Source organism: Delphinapterus leucas, chromosome 11, assembly GCF_059928025.1.
Source record: "Delphinapterus leucas isolate spDelLeu-1000000601 "Yukka" chromosome 11, BTC_Dleu_Yukka2, whole genome shotgun sequence".
Lineage (NCBI taxonomy): Eukaryota > Metazoa > Chordata > Mammalia > Artiodactyla > Monodontidae > Delphinapterus > Delphinapterus leucas.
The window spans coordinates 78,424,829-78,446,753 of record NC_143139.1 but is presented as its reverse complement, the minus strand read 5'-3'; the positions used below and the strand labels follow the sequence as shown (position 1 = coordinate 78,446,753).

Here is a 21,925-nt window from a genome sequence, read left to right as displayed (position 1 = left end):
TCCCCTTCACAGAGATAGGAATGTACATTCACATTCTTATAGCTTTATAGTCTCTGATACATATATGACAATATATATATATGCATGTACACATACAAACATACATACATACACACACTTGTAAATATACAGTATCTGTTCAACTCCATTCCTCCCTCTTCTTCATTCCCAGTGTCTTATTTCAAGCACCAATCATCTGTCACCTGAGCTACTGCCCATTTCCATTCTCAATGGCTTGCTATCCATCCTTCACACTACTGCAGCAATAACCTCTTCAAAACTGGAAATCTGAACATAATTCTGTCTTGCTTAAAGTCCTTGTAACTGGAGGGCTCTGAGAAGACAGAGGTTATGATGGTGGCAGAGTTTTTTAATCTCCCTGAATCCCCCCATTTTTGTGTGTATGTGTGCACAAGCAGGCCTGAGACTGCTTATCTTTAGAAAGTCCTGCTTTCAAGATTGGCCCTTGGCTGGAGTCTTGGAACTTGGATTTTTGGAGGGTTCCCACCACCCCAGCTGAAGAGAGTGGCTCACTGACTGACAAGAGTGGCTCACCGTGCCTAAACTGTTTGTGCAAAAGATATGGTTTACGGCTGAACCATGGCTGAACACCTGCTTTCCTTAGTAGAGTTTGGAATTTCGGTACATGCTAGGTAGAGGGTGCCTAGGTAACCAACCTCCAACAAAGTCCCTGGCCAGTGAGTCTCTAACAAGCTTCCCTGTAGACAATGTTCCATACATGTTGTCACAATTTGGTGCTGGGGAAATTAAGTACATCCTCTCCACTGAGATAACACTCTTGGAAGCTTATACTTGGCTTCCTTGGGACTTCACCCAATGCACCTTTTTCCCTTTGCTGATTTTGCTTTGTATCCTTTCACTGTAATAAATCATAGCCATGTGTATGACTACATGTTGAGTCCTGTGAGTCCTCCTAGTGAAACATCAAACCTGGTCTTGGGGAATCCCAGCACAGTGAGTAGAAGTATGTGAGTGTGTGCGTATGTGTGTGTGTGTTTTACAGATAGATAGCAAACCAAATAGCAAAACTAAAACCCCATGAAAACATTTACAACAAAACTAGACTATCAAGTATCCCTATGAGCCCCAAAATACACACTAGTAAGTCAAACATTTAACAGCCATAGTCCTTCATAGTATTAGTATCTGTGCAAGAGGAAGCAGAAGGAAATTACAGGGACTGAGACAGATCTACGAATAGGAAAAGCCCCAAATAGCCAAAAGGTATTCACAGGAAAGCATGGGGACCAATTGACAACATCAGCTAGACCAGGAATATCCAATGCATTAGTGGTTCTGTGCAAGAGGTTTGCAGAAAGGTCTGAAGGGCTAGAGCAGTTTAGCTCCAATGAACTCCCAAAACTGTCCAGCCAAGGTATCTCCTTCCCAGGTCAGGGCACCATACTGAGAAGACACTACTAAGAGTGGAAACAAACTGAATGGGATGGAGTCAATATAGTTGAAGGAAAGTGAAAATTCACATACAAGTACAGGAGTAGCACAAAGCCAAGCAACCTCAGAAAAGTTAGAAAAGATACCCTCTAAACTCCGTCTCTGTCTAGGAGTTCAGGGAAACTGACTTCACAGATAAATCCCATACAAAGTTATTATGAGAACAAAGAGAACAAGAAGAAAGGCATTCTCAACAGATGACCAGAAAGACAATAAAATGATACAAGACCTTAAAAAGCAACATAAATCAGAATTAGAAAACTCAGAAATGAGATGTCAGAACTTGGAAAACAATTAGAAATTTTAATCCTTTTAAAAATGAAGGCTACATTATGTAGCCTTCATTAAAGGTAAAAGGAATACAGAACGAATAAATACAACAAATAATACCGTAAAGATAGGTCAAAAGGAAAGACTTTTTAAAAGTCAAAAATAAGGAAAAAGTTAAAAATGATTTGAGAGACAGTAGTAAATCACTGAAGATAAGAAGATCCAACAAGGAAAAAACAGAGATAAAGAAAATATCAAATACTAAAAACTATAATTCAAGAAAACTTCCTGAAAGAAGAAAAGATTTGAAACTACATGTTAATTGAGAATACCATGTACCTATGAAAAACAATACAGAATGACCAACACCAAGACACAGTCTAGTAAAATTACTGAATTTTAAAGGAAAAAAAAATCTTTTGGACATACAGGGAAAAAGAACAAGTGACTTATAAGAAAAAAATACTTAAATTATCATCAGACATTTGAGACCAAAAATGATAGAGTAACACACTTGAACTCCTCAAGGAAAGAAAATGTGAGCCTGCTGCTACTGGGTTATGTTGAAAGAGAATTTGTAATCTCAAAGAAAAAGTCAAAGCAGAAAACATACACTTATGGAAACAATATTAACATATGTTACTTGTGATTATAAAAATTTGGAAAACACCTAAAGTACAGAAATGTTTAAATATGCTGTGGCATTTGAACAATGGAATATTGTGTAGCCATTAAAAATTATAGCTATGAAGACTAGCAACATGAGAATACCTGGGACAGAACACTAATAAGATAAAGCAGAAGACAAGATTGGACCAACAGAATGATTATAACTTTATGGAAGGAAGACAGAGCTATACAGAGAAACTGCAAGAAAACATTCTTCAAATCACTTCCTATTAAAACGTAGAAGAGAAGAACAAAAGGAAAAATTATACTTTAAGAATATATAAACATATGGAAGTTTATTTTATGCCAACATGTCAATCATAAAACTGCTCAAAAACATAATATAAAGGCTAGAAAAGTATACAAATACTAAAGAAATATATAAAGAGAAGCAAGAACATATTATACCATAGTATACAACTGTATACCAACATTCCCATATAACATAAAGGAAACCACTATTCTTGATATAAAGCTTTGTAGTCAGTCAAACTTTTTGAGTGCCAAAGTTCAGGTATAAACAAAACCAGTCAACCAAGTTAACTAAACTGGAATTAAATTCATTCTTGATAAAATAATTATTTTTAAAATGTAATTAATAATTACTTACCAGCTCTCCATACTCATAAGGCTTATTAATACTTACAAAAGCTATACCTAAAATGTCAAAAATTTAACTGAAGAAAATGGACTTATTTAACATATACTGAAAAATGCTATATTTAAAATCTCACAGACATTGCATTTAAAAATCACTTTTAAATCTAAGAAATCAATAAAATAGATCCACTTTTTAACTGCTTTCAAAAAGGCTGCAGTCTGAGAAAGGCAACACAGGTTAACCTATTTGTGAGCCTAAGCTGCTGAACTTGCCAAATAGCGACTTGCAATTATATTCTAAGGAGTCTGGCAGCCCTGGCAGCTCTGCAGAAGCAGTAAGGCTCTTTCTCCCCTGCAGACAGACACTGCGATCCACAAAAAACTAATAGCTTCAATTCAGCTCAGACACTTCAAAGTAAGATTCTCAATATATTCAGGCAATCTCATTTCCAATATGAAATTCACTATAATGCAGATTCAGTGAGACTCCATGGTTTTGTCACTTTTGCTAAGAAATCAATTTGATGATTTTTAAAGATTTCAAATTCTTGATTGTTCACGGAAACAAAAATAGAAAATTTTAATTTAATCATTATATGTGCCCTATCTACTATTTTTCTCAAAAACCCAAACCCTATAGTAAAACTGTCAGTGTAGAAAATGGGCTGGGTGACAGTGTATTGGAATTGAATTATGTCAATTTTTAAACAGACTTGAAATTTTTATGAACATTGTTTAAATTTAAAAAATGAATATTTAATATACTTGAAATCATAAATGAATTGTGAGGAATCTTATAAAAAAAAAAACCTCCACAGATTTCAATTATGCTGCCTGTAAAATGGAAACATAAGTATACAAAATCATAACTGTGACTTTCTTCACTAAGAAAACTGAGACTGCATACTTACATACAAAGAGGCCAAGTGGTATTTCCTAACCCATGGCACTCTGCTTTAATGCTGTAGAGAAAAATGAAATAATATAGTACACGAAAAATATATAAACATTTGTTCCAGGAAAAGGGAAAAATACCAACACATTCCAGTTCGATTTCTTCACCTTCTTTAATGCTCTCCTTATTCTAAGTTGCTCTAAAACACGAAATATGATTACTGAGGTCAAGTTACAACTGGTTAATTAGCAGGGGTTTGGAGGGAACACATTAAACCTAAAGATGTTCAAACCAGTTTGCAGAAGTAAATCACAAAAGCTATTTTAGTAAATTAATATGATTATTCATTAAAAGTTCACACTAAAGTTCCCTAATCTCCACATGTTAGGAACTATGTTAGCATCTCATCTAGACCAAAAAAAAAAAAAAAAAACACCAAAACCAAACAAAACCCTGTTGAAAGTATATTTTCATTCTCACTTGACAGTTAAGGAAAAGGAGGCTTGAGAGTTAAGTCACTTGCCCAGGCTCACACAGCTAGCTCTCCAAATAAATGTGGGATTTACAACATAAAGCTATACCAAAAAAGCTTATAGAGATGCCAACTGCCCAAGCAAGAGGCAGCAAGAACGTGAAAATCTAGGTTCTGGTTCATCTGACCTTGCACAAGAGATAAGCTTTGAGCATTACTGTTTTCCTAAACTAGAAGATATATTCAGTTTTGCCATGCAAAGTAATCAATGAAAAAAATCCTTTGAAAATCAACAATACAGCAACCTGTCACCTAGAATTAAAACATTTTTTTCATGTGAAGAAGAGATAAGAATAAATGTTGGACTCCTGCACAAAGTGACAAGAGAATACTGCAAAGTTTCCAGAAGTTTGGATCCTCAAATCCTTATACATTCAGCTGCCTCTAAGCTAGAAAGAGATTCAAAAGGAAACAATGCTACCACTCTTCAAGAGTCGACCTTCAGATCAGTCAATTAAGAATCTTGTGATCAGAAAGTCCTGGAATCTCAGTTTTCTCACTTGTAAAATGAGAATAACCTATACCTCACAGGTGAGTAGCAAAGAATAAATGAGAAAATGTAATATAAAGCAATGATCACTGTACTTGAAACACAATAAATGGTGGTAAGAATTCTACAAGGTGATAACCTCTGCCTGAATGCTCTCTGAACCCTCTCACCACCTACACTCACCCCAGTGGCAATCGGATGGTCTTTGTAATAAATAATGTTGGCATAACTATATACCTGCATGGAAAGATGAACCCCATCTCACACCATATACAAAAATTAATTTGAAATGGAGCGTAACAGACATAAATTTAAGAACTTCTGTTCATTTTTTTTTAAAGGCATTAAGAGAGTGGAAAGGCAAGCCGTAGGCTAAAGGAAGATATATGCAACGTGTATATCCAAAAGATGACTCCATCTGGAATACAGAATAAACTATAAATCAATCAGAAAAACAGAAATAACCCCAAACAAAAAGGATAAACAGACTTGAACAGTGACCTCACAGTATATAAAAGTGTGCCAACTCATTCAACACAGAAAAATGCAAATTAAAACCACAATGAGATACAACTACACAACCATCAAAGTGGTTAAAGTTAATAAGATAGACAATATTTGGTATGAGCAAAAACGTGGAGCAACTGGATCTCACATACATTGCTGGGAAAAGTATACAATGGCACAAGCACTTTAAAACCTTTTTGGCAATTTTTAATAAAGTAAAAATTGATGCCTACCCTAAGACCAAGCAATTTCACTCCTGAGTATTTACTCAAGAGAAATGAAAACATATATCCATAAAAAGACTTATATAAGAATATTCATAGTAGCTTTCTCACAATAGCTACAAACTGGAAACAGTTCATGTGTCCATCAACAGTAGAATGGATAAATAAATTGTGGCACATCCACATAATGGAATACTACACAGTGGTAAAACAGTATGAACTACTATTATTCCATGCAACAAAGCAAACATAATGAAGACTAAGAGAAACCAGACACATATAATTCTTTTAAGAAATATGAGGTAGTGACTGGAAAGGATTAAGATTCTGTATCTTGATTCTGGTAGTATGCAGTTACACAGGTGTATGTATGTATAAAAATTCATCAAGCTGTGTATTTAAGATATATGTACTTTATTATATGTAAGTTATCTCAATTTTTAAAACTTTAAGATTTTACACACAATAAGGCCAAGAGTAATAACCAAACCTAATGTTTTCACGACCATTCCTTCATCTTTTGTTTTAATAAGAAAACTCTCTAGCAAAATACAATAAAAACTGAAATCTAAGAATATACATGGTAGTATCTGACCTAATATTTGTTACTGAAAAGTCAACCCAGAATTTATAAATCTAAATTTAGGATGCTTCTAATATACCAAAGAAGAGAGGAGGAGGAAGAGGAAGAGGAAGAGAAGAAGAGGAAGGAGAAAGAGAAGAAGAAGAGAAAGAAGAAGGAGAAAAGAGGAAGAAGGAGGAGAAGATTACTCTATTTCTTTAAAAAGCAAGGCATCTGAACACTAGATACAATTTTTTCCCAATAGTTCCAACTTCTGTGGGCTTAGGTTTTATGTCTCCATTATCATAATACAAATAACCAAAAAAATGACAAAAACAAAATATTATTTCCTATTTTTATGACAATATTAATACATTCTCTGTGGCAAATCACTTATCCTCATCCATAAAATGCAGAAAGTGAGATTACCTCTAAAGGCTTTTCTCAGTTCAGGGTTTCTATGATTCTAATACTCAACTAATCAAAAAATTCTGAGTTCCCTAAATGCCTTCCAAAATAAAAGCCAAACTTTGGTCTGGCATTCAAAGTCCCACTTCAACACTATGTTCCTGCTTACCTTTCTAATCTTTTTCTCACATTAGCCCTATATAAAACCCATACGCTTTCCCTTCTCCTTGTTTTTCTTCATATGATTTCCTCCATATAAAATATCCCTCTCCCAAAGTTCTTTATTAGCCTATTAAGATCTTTGTTATCTTTAAATGTATTCATCTACTCATATATTTATTGAGGATCTTTTCCATATAAGGCACAAAGTTAGACAATGGCTGAGTACAAAGAAACAAGACACGGTTCCAACTATAATGTGGACATGTAAAGAGCTAACCCTAATACAAGCTAGAATCAAATAACTGTCAGAGACCAGTTTATATACTAGTAAAACAAAACAAAACAAAATCACTTATAAGCCTTAGACCCAGATGAAATCCTCCCTCCTTCAATTTTCTCTATTTTATTCCCAATCAGACAGTCTTCTCTGTTCTGGATCACCATAAGACTGTTTTTCATCAATCTTCCATAAAATCATTTATATGTACATCTCTTTTATTACCTCAATACATATGAAATCTGAGAAAAGACTTTTTCCTGTACATTTTTAATATCCATTAAATTTTCCTTAAACACTAAATACTATTCAAATAATGATTTTAATGCTTTTCAAAATTGAAGAGCTCCCATATTTTATCTAATAATACTTATGGCCAAAGTGACTACAATAAAAAGATTAAAAGAAGTTTCACCTCATTGGAAATTCCTGTGGAGAATTTCATGGAAAGTTAGCCAAGGATTAGATTTCTTGAGAAACTGAATTTATTCTTTTAAGAATTTTATAGACTAACTTTTTATAAAGAAAAAAAAATCAGTAATTGACTAATTTTCCTCTATAAAAATTTTCCCTAAATACTTGTATTAACCTGAAATACATAAATATGCTTTGATACTTTAACTATCACATACTTGAAACAAACAAAAAAGAAAACTCAATTTACCCTGTGCCTCAATATTGGGTTAGTCAAAAAAGCTCATTCAGTTTTAAGTAAAAATAAAAGACATTTTTCATTTTCACCAAGAACTTTATTGAACAATGGATTCATTAACCAAATGAACTTTTTGCCAACCCAATACAATTATTCCATGTCCACCAAACAGAGTATTTATGAACATAAGTACCTGTCTTGTAGCTGACATAGATTAAGCTATGCAACACTTCTATAATTATAATGTCATAATTAATATCCATGTTTTGGGCTTAACCTATTAACAATTATCTGTATTTTTTATACATAGTTAAGTTCTAGGAGCATGTGACTATTCAGTGGCATAACCGAACTCATGTAAGCACCATCATCTAGTATGAATTAGCTTTTACATACTACCATTAAAAAACAGCTACCTAAGTTTGAGTGAGCTAAATGCAAATTTAAAATACTCAATTTTAAAAACTCAAATTCATTGTCTTATGTTAGATAATTAAAAAATCTATCTTATCAACTTTATTTTGAATAAATCCATACTGTACCTGGTTACTACCATGGCCAAAAGGAGTACTAGATAAATTAGTGGTTACACTGTGCAAAATAATTTCACCACTGAGAGATCCAGAAGCAATGTAGCAGTCATTCCAATTATATGTTACACAAGTTACTTCATCTTTATGATCCTGAATGAAAGAAATGAAAGTAAATACAGTGCCACACAACCTTCAAACAGCATATTTTCACGGTTTTTTGTAAATTTCATGTTTTGTAACTATTATGTATTTGTCAATCTAATATATGCTTTAACATTTTCCTCAAATAACCCCCAAAAAATTACTCAAGTGAGTAGTAAACTATCTGATTAACACCTAGTCTTTTCAGGGAACAAAGAGTTATTTTTCATAACCATAATAATGGTCAGGCACCCTGAAACAAGAGACAAAAAGGAAAGGTAATTTTCTAAATGGCATTATGTCTACCTTAAAGAATTCACTTCCACTGACAAGTAACATTTATTGCAAGTTGATTATTATGAGAGTCCCTGCCCTTGAGAATATTACTGTTCAACTGAGAAGACAGGACATTTAAGTGAACATGCAAATGGCAGAATGAATGCTAAATGAGTGGCAGAGGCAAAGTGTCAGAGGAAAGAGAGTTATCACTGTGAACTGAGTTGACAGAGGAAGCTTTATGGAAGACAGAAAGCTTGAGTTCAACATTAAAAAAAGTAATAAGAGGTAAGTTAGGGGAGGAGAAAGAAAACTGACACTGCAAAATAGAAGAGAGCAAAAAACAAAAGCCCCAAAGCCAGAATGAGCAAAGCATGTTTGAGATTTGATGGCTGCTGCTTCCATCTGCTGAGTACTGACTAAGGCTGGGAGTTTTATATATTATTATTAATCTTTAGAAAAATCATGGGAGGCAAGGCCATTTTCCCCATTTGATAGATGAGTTAACTAAGGTTAAGAAACTGTGCAAGCTCACAGAACTGCCAGTGGTAGAGGCAGGATTCAATCCAGGTCATATTCCAAAGCTTATTTTCCTCTCATTATACTCGACTGTCTCCCAAATCCAAAGGGGAATCCACTTTGAGGAAATAAAACTGTTCAGTTTTAAACAAACTGAGTTCACAAGGACTATGTTTTCCAAAATTAAATTAGAGATATCTAGCCTAGGAGCATAGTGATCAGCATAGTTTTTAACAGTTTGATGTCATACCTTAATAAGATAAACAAACCAACCTTTGTATCTTGTAATTAGATTAATGTAATATCAAGAATAGTAGCTATAATATTCCACTTATTTTACAACTTTTTCAAATGGTCCTTGAAGCATGCTGGGAAATGCCTTTACATTTTACTGCTTTTTTAAATCAAACAAATGCCATCCTGAGGAAAAGAATATCTGATAAGAAAGGAAAAAGAAGGAGTGGACATATAGTGCATCATTCCCATTTGAGAAATTATAACGTGGGGTCCAATACAATTTCTATGACTTTGTAAAGAGGCAGGCGTGTCTTCCTGATTTCAACTGTGGAAAATAAGTAATTCAGCTGAGGATGGAAAAATGAGTAGAATTTTGCCATGTAAGGAGGGATGGGAATAAGTGATGCTCCTAAAACGTGTGATTCTGTGTGACAAAATTGGCCACAGACTTCTAATCTCTTCTCAATTCTTTAAGATATTCTTTATTCATACTAGGTATATCCCCCTAAACAGCTTTAATTATTTCATAATTTAAAATATTAAACAATGAATAATATCTGAGTGTGCCTCTCATCTTTGCCCTTACTAGTTGCTTGACATTGAACAAGTTCTTTAACATCTCTGAGTTGGAGTTTCTCCATCTGTACTTAGGAAAAATACTACCTGCTCTGCAGAGTTTGTAGAATAGATAGAATAAATATGTTAAGCACAGTGGCTGGCATGTCAAAGAATTCAATAAAAGTTAAGTATTCTCATTATTGGCAACTTCTCAATTTTCCTGAAGGCTCTTCAAAGTTTAGTTAATACTTAAAAATAATGAACTTCCAAAAGTAATATTTTAAACAGCAATCATAAGATTATATTTCAACTTAGCTAAGAGAAAACCATTCTTCTATATACTATTTCTCTAGTAAGAAATAACTCAATGACATTAAGATATGTAATAAAATTATAATGATCTCTGGTATTTGCTTCAAAATACTCTGAAGGTCTGAAGATGAGAGAGTAGATGAGCACATAAATAAAACAATACTGGCCATGAGTTGATCATCACTGAAATCAGGTGATGAGTACATGGATGATGAGTTAAAGGAAGTTCTTTCTCTGTGTATATAGGTATGTGTGTGTATAGATAAAAATATGTTTAAAATTTTGCATATTAAAACTTTTTTAAAAGACATAAAAATTAAAAATAATTTAATAAATGAACTTCCAAATATTAAAAAGACAGAAGTCCAAAAAAACAATCGCGACCAGGGGCTTTCATGATTATTTTCATTTTCTGAAACTGCAAAAAGCTAACTATTTAAAGAAACACTAACTGTCAGTAGTAAACTATTTTAGAAACATTTCATTACCAAGATGAAAATACATACATACAAAATGTAACAGAGAACTAAGAAGCCATATCCCCAAATACTGTCATCCCAAAACCACTCTCATTATTTCAAAGTGCCTTAAAAAGATCTCTAATGACAACAAACCATATTTTTGTTTAAATGAAGTAAGTGGTTCACTCACACGAGAGCAGACCAAAGTGAAAAAATAAGGAAAAAGTTTTAACCCCAGCAATATAGTAACATATGTGGAGGGAAAAATAAACCAAAAAAATTAAGTTTTTGGCTACACAGCATCTTTCTTTTCCCTAACAAATCTCACTTCAATTCTGAAGCAGCTTATTTTTATCATAAAAGCTCAAAATTAAGAGTTTGGTAACTATTACCAATAAACACATTGTGGGATACCCATTTCTGTAAGGATTAAAAAAAAAAAAAGTTGCTTACCTTAAGAGATCGATGAACTCTTTTTGATTTTAAATCCCAAATATTAACAGTGTTATTTAGGCCTCCGCTTACCAAATACATTGATGTTGAATTTAAACTGACACATGTCTGCTTTTGCTATTAAAGAAAATAAAAGTCACATTAACCTAACAGAGCCCAGAGCTGACTTTCAAGTCTCACCCAACACTTGGTAAGCACATGAAAAATATTTGTTGAGTTAAATGCTATAAACATGCCAATTCTTGTACTAAAGATTCACCTCTCATTATCTGTCACATGGATTCAATAGTTTGCAAAGTGTTCAAAAAGGCTTTAAGGAAATCAACCAGATTCATGTTCTAGTCCACAGAAAGGTGGTGACAAAGGAAGCTTAGGAAATACCAGCAAGTCTTGGGCTCCCATCAGGGCTTACTTGCCCTTAATATTTCCCTTTAATAAAACCTGGTCTTAGACTCCCACAGAATATCTCACATTAAAATCAACCCACAGCTCAGAAAATTCTTAAGGTAGAGGGAACTGTAAAGAATGCCTAGCTTAAAACCCTCATTTTACAGAGGGGCAAAGTTTTATAAAGAGGATAAGATACTAGTCCAGCGTCACAGCAAATCTCCCCCTAATGGCCCAAGTCTCAAACATCATGTCATCAGAACCTAACTCTACACTCTCCCCCACCACTGTAAAGGTCCCATTCATCCAGTTCCTCAAGATAAAAGTCCAGAATTAACCTTGATTCCTTGTTCTCCCTCTGCCCAATCTATCAGTAAGTTCTCTAAACTCCAAGCCTAAAATCTATCCCACATGGGCCCCCCTTTATCTGCTGTCATTAGCTAGCACTGCTAGCTAATCCAAACCTTGACAGAACACAACAGCAGCCTCCTAACTGGCTGTCCTGCTTCCACTCCTGCTTCCTTACATCCCATGCTCCATAAGTAGAGTGACCTCTAAGAAATGTAAATCAGATCATGTGTCTCTCATTTAAAAATCTTCAATGGCTTCCAATCACACCTAGAATAAATTCCAAACTCATCATTAACCTGGCTTTCAAAGCCCTATTCATCTGCCCCTTCTTACCTGGTCTCTCACCGTTTTCCTCCTTATCCACTAATTCTCTAGCCACACTGACCATCTTCCATTCCGTAAACACTATATTTGCCTCGAGGCTTCTACACAGCTAGTCTTGCCTGGAAAGTTAATTTCCCTGAATCTTGGCTTGAATGGCTGCTTCTCGTCAATAGATATCAACTTAAATGCCACAACTTCAGGAGACCTCCCTTGGCCACTTAACCTAACTTGCTATCTCAATATCTTATTTTAGCTCTCTGCAGAACAACTTATCACTATACTCAGTATTCTGTTTACTAGTTTATTGTCTCTCAGCAGAATGTCAGTTTCCTTAGAACAAAGACCATATCCATGTTCAATAAATATTTATAGAACAAATGGCTAAAGTACAGAGGTAACCAAGTTTTTCTCACAATGATTATCTATGAGTGTCATCTATCTGGTAGTACCATCAGTAACTATGCTACAAAGAGCACAGTATTGCATGTTTTTCTCTATTTAATTTTCAGATACACTGCATAGTTACATTAATTATTCTCACCTCTAGCTGAATACCATGAGGGGAAAAAAGAGAAATGAATTCCAAAGGGGACATTTTGTGACTTAGTTAAAGGTTAAAAGGCAAACTATGTAGGTTTAGGCAAGTCATCTCACCTTTCCGAGCCTACATTTCTACATCTGAGAAACGAGAGATGAGGACCAGATCTACTATTCTTGAGAGTCCTGCATCTTCAAAAACATCCTCTGCTCAAGAGAGCACCAGATTCTTAAAAGGGTGCAGATAACCCCCTCTCCCTCCCCCAAGGCTTCTTCCAGCTCTGAAATTTTGACTGAGTCAAAATTATTAACACATACAAAAATATCAGGAGCACGTTCCATCAATGTTTCAGTATGGTCGCTATAATTCTCTTGCAGGTCATTCTAGGAATTGACTTTAGTCTAAACAGACTAGTAAAAGTTAGAATCTGGTTATCATTGCAGATCAGGACAGTGTGCTAAGAGCTATCAAAATAACCTTTAAAGAAAACAGAGAAGAAGGGCATCCATCAAAGATCAATATATTAGGATTCTAATCATCAAAAACCACTCAAATTATTCTTAAGGGCTCAGAACAAAACCTGTATTTATAGCTGCTTACCATAATGATAGAATATCTTTTTATGTTAATAGATTATTAACGTAGCTAATGAACTTAAATAATTAACGGAAATTGAGCGGTTATTACAGAAATCCTGTACCCTAAGACACAAGCAATGGGTGGAATTTTAAAATCTGAAAATAACATCAGGTCAAATTTCTAGGCTATATAGTAGCCTATCGTATCCATTATAATACTGTTAAGACCAATATGTCTACTTTAAAGAGGTAAAATACAAAATCAAAGAAAATAAATATGAAACTTAATAAAGTTCCACCTTAAAAATAATGTTAAAATAAGTAGGACAGAACCTTATTTTCCCAATGAGCAAAAGTCTAATATCTCAAATGGTACATAAGTAATAGGACTTGGATCCTATGAAGCAAAGGTTACCAACACACTAATATGTTATAAGAAATTACTAATAAAGACTAAAAAAACCAATGGTTGTAAAATGTTTTGTAAGTAAACTAAAGCAGATTTAAATTATAATGATCTACAATGATCTCACTTTCATCAACCTGCATCCTGATATGACTTAACTGTGGGAAACAGAACTACAGCAACTAATGTAAAATATTCACAAAATCCTTAAAGTGGTGTCACACTTGTAAATATCATGTCATTTTTATATTTTACACATTAACAACAAAAAACGGTCCCAAACTGGTTCTAAGGCAACGCATAAAAGTAGAGTGTGTGTGTGTGTGTGCGCGTGTGCGCACGCATGTGTGTAGATAGATAGATATATAAATTGTGGTAGAGGTGGAAATCTAAATTGTTTTGACGTTGATATTTAACTCACAAATGTTTGCTGCCCACCTTTGACATGATCTGAAGATCCAAAGATGACTAAGATGTTCCGCCTGCTCTTGAAGAGTACAGTTTGCCTTTATTGCGCAGCGACACTCTCTGCCTCAATTTCACTTACTGAGGTTGATAGGCAAACGTCATTCCTACCCTTAGCATACATTCTCTCCGCCCCAGTCTCTTAATATCTGTGGGCTGGAACTGATGCTGAGATCAATCCAACAGATACCTTTAGGAAAGGACTGATAGAAATCCTAAGTCCTTTTTACATTAGATGAGCTTATATTCCAATGCTCTGCTGTGTTCTACTCCACTGTAATTGGAGTAGAACAATTATTAATTGGGCTGCCTTATCTACTCCAGTGTGTAAAATTACGACAATTCATAATGGTTTAGAGTCTGCTATGAAAACTATGAAATTTAAAAAAAGAACAAGCTACCAACTAACTACTTATTCCTTTTTATTTAGATCTTATTTAAAATGGAAATAGCTTTCAAGAAGTGTGTGATTGGAAATAAGAAAGCCAGCATTATCCTGAATCAGAGGGATTAACTTATAAAACTAAAGGGTAAGAACATATAGTGAGAGCTTCATTTAAATGCTCTGGGACCAAAGCTCTGGGACAAAGGCATCCTGTTGCAGGAGAGCTTGGGGAGACTCAGGCAGTACCATGTGGACAGAAGGTAAAGCAGAAGGCTACCATCAGATAAGGCTCTTTAGCTGATGGTCCTGAGCCCAATGTCCAATGAGTAAAGGTAGGGCTACATCATTAGGACTCTTTTGCTCAAATCTACTCAGTGACCTTGGTGGAACATCATCCTGAAAAACCACAGCAATACCAGAGAACCTCCCACAGAGGGGAAATGGAGAAAGTAACTGCCTAGTTGATGAAATGTAAGTCCTTGATTGCTCCCCTAGTACCCAATATTGTTTTACCTAAAGATGTTTCAGTAAGCACACTTATTTCACCTTTAAGTGTTACTCTATTATTTTAAGCTCAGGTTAAGAATACTGCTTTTAAACACCTTTATATTTAGTTGTCAGCACCATAATAAATAAGCAATTACAACCCAAGCAAAACTAAGATTTTTAAAAGTTAAAAAAAAACAAAACACTTACCCCTTCACCAAGCTCTAAAAGTGGAACAGGTTTACATTTGCAACTTGAAACAACTATTTTGTCACCACTGGAAGATGCTGTCACTAGAAAGTTATCTAAATGAAGAGTTATGGAGAATCGAACAATCCATGAGCAGCTCTAGCACTCGACTATCATTATAAGAATTGAGATGACAAAAGCAAGCACACTAAGCAATGAATATAGCTGATACATTAGCTTTCAAAACTGGCTCAGATTACTAATTACTAAGACTAATTCTCTTTACTACTACTGCAGGGAAGAACCATCCTTTCTGATTTTGCTATCACTTGAAAGCTATTTAACCCATGTGAAATACTACTCCATTTTCAAAGAGTAGGCCAGAAGGTCTAATTTTATCCTTCAAGGATGAGAGCATGATAAAAGCAACATCAGGCAAGTATCAATCAACCTTTTCATCTATAAATACTGTTAAGACAGCTATTTAGTAACGCAGTGCTTGATACCAATTCAAGCTAGGAAGCAAATATCCACATTAGTCTCCTATTTTTCCACTAAGAAATCAAGCCTGATATTTTCTCAGGATGGAATTTTTGTGATAGTGTTTTAATCTTAAATGTATTAAGAATATTACAGTATATGTAGCAAATATAAATAAGTGTGGTTACACAGCAACTATGTTATAAGAGTTTTGAATTTATTTCAATTCAATTAAATTCAAGTTATTTAAAATATAATTTTAAATTATTAAAATAATTATTTAAAATATAATTTAATAATTTAAAATTATATTTTCCTTATTTTACATAAATTATAAGTGGAATAATCAGTAAACACAAAACAATGTAAGTATTTTAAAACTAAAATGACTAAATACAATAATATAACCAAGACCAAGAATCTGATTTTGAGTCAAAACAAATTAAAATATCAGAAGTTTAAACCTATACTTTTAACAAGCAAAGTCTTAACTGCATTACTTTTGGATGATTTACATAACATTCAGATATTTTGTGAACATACCATGGACTGTAATTTTATTATGATATATGATTCAAACAAAATCACTTCCACCTACCTAGGTATTACAGCACTGAGAAAAATAAATCATTTCCCTTTCCTTGGCTTCTTCCTATGTTTATTGTTACTTTTCTCCTTAGAATATATTAAAGAAAGGACTGAAAGAAAACAATACAAGAGGGTACTCTAGTTACTCCTTTTATTTCTCATGTAGTTTTAGAAATCATGAGAAAGTGAGGAATATTACCTAGAGAACCAAAAAAAAGAAAACTAATCTTCCTGGCACCTCACCATCAACGCTGTCCTTGGGATCCATGCTAAGTGGTCCCTAAATCTCTGAGTCTGGGAATTCCTTGGTCTTCAGTAACTAACCTCTATGGAAGGCATCAAAGCCTCAATAGGCATAAAACTATACAAAGGTTTTCAGTGCACATGTACTTGTACAACAAAACTATACAGAAATAAGACCAGTTTCCAAAAGTCAAAGGACACCATCACATAGTTACATCAGTTTTGTTGACAGACCATTAAGTGGTTTATCAGTAAATGTATCAACTCCTAATAAAATTCCTTGGAGGAAAAATATAATAAATCTCATTAAGAACTGCTACTTTTATGCAGTGAGTAACAAGGAAAATTAAGCTCTAAACATAATAAAAATCTAATAGAAGGAACCTCACACATTTGTGACTCTTTTTAAAACATCTTACCCCACTCTACATCTAGAGTCCTTCAAAACTGCAGTCCCTTCACCATGAGTTTGATTAATAGAGCACCAAAGTTATTTATTTTGCTACTTTAATACAAAATCAAGGAATGATGAAGAGGTAAATTTAATTCAATAAGAAAATTCATCATTTTTGTTATGTATTTGCAAGAATAATTAGATTGAGCATGAAAACTTCTGTTTTTGTTCATGAATCATTCATATTTTAAAGCTTTGATATTTTTACTTTCATCAGGAAGCAGAATATTACTACTTTGATACTGATAAGATCAGACACATGTTAAAGCTTAATCTGTTGTTTAAGAAATAGTGTATGCGTATGAGTTCCACAAACGAATGATTATTTCTAGCATACCAAGTATACAGAACATTTTCATACAAAAGGTGGTAAGAATACTTTGTTTACAGCAGTGGTTCACAACCGAGGGTGATTCTGGCTCCCAGGTGACATCTAGCAATTCTGGAGATGATTTTTGGCTGTCACCACTGGGGCTACTGGCATCTGGTTGGTAGAGACCAGGAAGGCTTCTAAACATCCTACAATGCACAGGGCAGCCTCCATAACGAAGCATTATCTTGCCCAAAATGTCAATAGTGAGATACTGAGAAATCCCTATTTATGAGTTCATTTTATCCACATCTAGGAACTTATTAAGACAGGGAGGATGTCAATCAGAAACATAAAAACCTTAGGAAAGTTCAATCTAGATAATTTTCCTGTCTTTTTAGGAAACAAGGCTATTTTCATCACAGATAGAAAGGAAGAGAAATACAGAGAATACATCAGTAAGATGGGAATGTTTGACTATTTTTACCTCTTCCCTCAACCTTTGCTTCTGCCTTCAAGTTCTGTCTTTAATTTCCCAACTACAAATATCCAAACACAGACACAAAACATCATTCCAGAACCTTTCAGAACTTTTCCCACCATTACCTACCTTATTCCATTTGATTCAATAACAAACTGTAAATAAAAAAAACTAATTCTATGATCTGCATCTAGTAGCTAACATATTTTTAATAGCAGTGTTTTTCAATGTAGTGAATTGCAAATAAGTTTTTAATGAAATCAACAGAGAATATCAGTGTGCATCATATGACATACTGTTTACTAAATTCCTATTTCACAGCTATGCCAAATATATTTCTCATTATGGATCACATGCAAAAGTTTCACTGATAGTGGTTGTTTAACCTAACAAAAAGTGGTTGTTTAAAAAAGAAAAGGATACTATTGCTGCTCCAACACACTGAGCTGATTCCATGTGGTGATGTGTGTGGGTTGAACTTATCCACCAATGTCATAGATGAAGCATCCCATATTTTAACATCATCTCCCGATGAAGCAAATCCGAGGTTTTCCTGCATGACTGCACCTGCAAACAGTTTAAAACAACATATTTTAAAAACAGTTAAGGGTAGGTTTTAAAAACAAGAGTTAAGATGAGGCATCTTATCTAAAACAAGTGGCTCTACTCGTTCACTTTTGTCTCAGAGACTGTGCTCACCACAAAGTTTTTGGAGTGATCTCTCTAAAACATAAACCAGATCATATTCTCTTAGCTGACCTTTCCAATGACTCTCCAGAACAATTACAATGAAATCCAACCTCCTTAGCGTGCCTCACACAAACTGGCCTGCTGTAACATTCCTACCTCTCTTTCCCAGGGCCACCAAACTCACTGGCCTTCTTTCTCACCTCCGAGTCTTTCTGTTTGCAGCCCCATCTGCCTGGAATGGTCTTTCCCGATTTCCCAAGGTCATCTCCTTCACATCATTCCAGTCTCAGCTCATGTTTCTTCCTCAGAAAGGCCTTCCCTCACCACCATGGCTAAAGCTGCTCCATACCAGTTGTCCTATATCCCATTACCCTGTTTCATTTTTTATGGCCCTTCCTGCTATCTGCAGTCTTATTCTCATGTCTAACTCCCCTTGACTTGAACAAAATAAAGATCCTTAGAACAGGGATTTCATCTTGTTTACTACCAGTCTTGAAACATTCCTGGCACACAGCTGATACTCAACAAATAACTGTTGGATAGGTAACTTCCTTACCTTTTAAAAAATTTATGATAAACTGTAGCACTCCTGCAGGTCAGAATCCCGCCATGGCAGGCTTTCCAAATAAGTCTAAAATTAGCAAATACATCCTAAGAAGATGTCACTAAGTCCCTATACCAACACACAGTCTACAATGCCTTCGCCTGTATTATCTGTTCACAGTATACAGTTCAAACACAGAATTCTGACAAAGTGATTTCATAAACCAAGGCAGTCTAGAAGACAAAAGGCAAGTAGTAATGCATGACGGGTAAGAAAAAAATGCTGAGAAATACCTGGGAGAAAGGGGAAGGGAAGGGATGGGGGCCTAGAAATATACCCTTCACACCTTCCTGGTGTGGACAGTGCAAGAGTGCAGCAGCGCATAAGTGATATTACAGACAGGTTCCCAAGTCATCAACAAAACATCACACTTATGAGGAGCAGACTCTATTTCAGAGGACAACCTAAAGGCCTAACAAGTTACAGGGCCCTTTCATTCTCCAGAGACAAAATTTTCAATGTGTTTATAAAGAAGCTAAAACTTTTGTTAACTAGAAAAGCCACCTATGTGATTCACTATGCTTCATTCATCAGATAAATACAGTTCTACTAAGAGCCGTTAGTCATCTGTTGAAATGTAGACACAGTGTTTGGATTTGGTGCCTTAACAGGTGGTAACATGTGCCCTTTCGGATCCCTACTCAACAACAATGAAGTGCTGGAAAGGCATCTGTAAACCCAGTAAAAACCACTGAAAGATATCTTTACTATAATCTTAGACCATTCCTGTTGAGTGCCGTGATGTAGCGGAAAGATCCCTTTAGACCTGGCTCAGATGATCTGCCCCAGAGTTAGGTGACAGTCACTTTGGCCAAGTCATTCAACGTCGGTCTCCTCCTCTCAAAGTGGAGCGGGAAAGGGCCCACCAACCTCAGTCTTCCGAGAACTGAGCACATTTTAAGGGCGCGGCATCATATCAGCCTCAGGAAGAGGCTCCCATCAAAACTGAGCTGTCAGGACACAAGGCGGTAGCACCGTCAGCCCCGGATTCGGGGAGCGCGGCTACAAAAAACAATTCCACTACGACTTAGCTTAAACAAAAGTTCTACAAATTTCAGTAAAAACCCAAAATGCATTTTACTTGCAGGAGTCTTGCTCAACTGGGGTTACCTCGTAAAATGCATTTGAGCACCTGCTAAACGAGTTGGATTTGAGAGGTTTACAAAAAGAGAACGGGACTGTGGACAAGCGGCAAACTTTCCGGAGGCAGCGCAGCCCCCAGAGCCGCCACCGACCTACCCCAGTTGACCCGGGCCACCTCTCAGGCCCGACCGGAGCCCGTCGCAGGGGGAGGTGCGCGACCCCGGCCCGCGGCTCCCTGGAACTTCCGCGCCAAAAGCGCCACCGCACCCCTGCCCGGTAACCGTCCGGAGCGCCAGGCCGGCCGGAGCCCCGGGACCCCAGGGCCTCCGACCCGCCCCCTGAGGTGACCGGAGAGCGGGCACCAGTAGAGGGCAAGTACTCGGCAGCCGTCGGCCCCCACCCCGGGCCCTCCGGAACCTCACCTCTCGGCCGCCGTACACCGGGGGCCCCGGCGCGGCCCTCTCCGGCGCTGGGCTTCCGGCTCCCGCCTGGACTGTTAAACTTCGGCGGCCGGAAGTCCCGCCCCCGGATGGCGTCACCGGGAGAGGCGCTACCGCAAGGGATCGTTCGGGCTGGTGGCCAGGGGCAGGGCCAGGGCCAGGGCCAGGGGCGGTGCTGGGCCTGGTGGGGGTCCTGGTCCTAGCGCCTGGGAGGGATCTGCGGGCCTGGGCGGCTCCCTCCACGCCCCACCGATGGCGCTAGGGCCAGAGGCTGCTGCCCTTTTGTCATCCATTTGTTCGTTGGCTGCCTACTGTGTGCCAGGCACTCTGCTAGACTCTGGGTGCACAGTGCTGAGTTTAGCCTGGGAATACAGGGGTACGGTCAACACTCGTGGTCCCTGGCCTGGTGGAGCTACAGTCCAGTATTAGGGGCAGACGTTAATAAATACATACTTAAATGAAAATCAAAAACCCTGAGAGTTGCCTCAGATGAAAGGTACAAAATGTATGAAAGGGAAATGAACATGGATGTGGGTTTGGGAATGTCTTTCCTGAAGAGGAAACCATGGACAGCCGATAATACCCGATGCAATTTACAAACCAGGAGACATGCTAGGAAAAGCTAAGGAATAACAGAAAGCCTAAGTGTCTGAGTTATCCGACTTCAAAACTTATGATCTTTTTTCCAAATCATGCTGCAGGGTCAGGAACATCGAACACCATCTGGTTGGGAATTCTTCTGAAGGAGATGCTTCTCAGAGTGGGAAAAGGAGTAGGTGACTTGAGCTTTCATATTCCCCTTCTAACAGGGCTTTTTTTTTTTTTTTTAATAAGCTCTGCTGAGAATCCTTTTAAAAAATATAGGGCATTTCTTCTGTAAACAGTGTTATTATTCTTTCAGCACAAGTACATACTTGGAGTGTGTTTCTGAACTAGGTATGTAAGCCCCGGTTATTTGCAACAATATTGCAAATAACCAGAAAACTCTAATAAATGCAGAGAAGAAATTTTTTCAGAGCAGAAATTGAAGCCCTAGACAAGCTATAAAGATTGATGGGGAGCCTCAAAACAAAGACAGCAAGCAGCAACCGCCTTAATTGTAGTTTACAGCTCTTGAGGTTATTAAATACATGTTGGCAGGGGTGGGAACCAAAAAGTTGGGAAATAAGAAAATAGAGTAGGAGTAGGGGCAGGAGGAATAAGGGCAAATAGGAGAAAGAAAAGACAATTAA

General features: G+C 36.3%; 1 protein-coding gene across 5 annotated transcripts in view; it reads right to left on the bottom strand.

Annotated features, from left to right (window-relative positions):
- The window catches only part of NEDD1 (NEDD1 gamma-tubulin ring complex targeting factor), a 43,645-nt gene extending 22,881 nt beyond the window's left edge, over window positions 1-20,764 (bottom strand). Inside the window, exons 1-5 of one of the 5 annotated variants that reach the window (XM_022562392.3) lie at window positions 20,676-20,764; window positions 18,300-18,443; window positions 15,342-15,436; window positions 11,212-11,328; window positions 8,264-8,404 (exon numbers count right to left, since the gene is read on the bottom strand). In XM_022562392.3, coding sequence (XP_022418100.1) covers window positions 8,264-8,404; window positions 11,212-11,328; window positions 15,342-15,436; window positions 18,300-18,435 — 489 coding nt within the window. In that variant the 5' untranslated portion in view covers window positions 18,436-18,443; window positions 20,676-20,764. Of the gene's footprint in view, window positions 1-8,263; window positions 8,405-11,211; window positions 11,329-13,128; window positions 13,289-15,341; window positions 15,437-18,299; window positions 18,444-20,409; window positions 20,536-20,675 lie in introns of those variants that run through there. The other 4 variants (XM_022562393.3, XM_022562395.3, XM_030763473.2 and 1 more) reach the window with 4 other exon arrangements.
- Window positions 20,765-21,925: the final 1,161 nt, after the last annotated feature.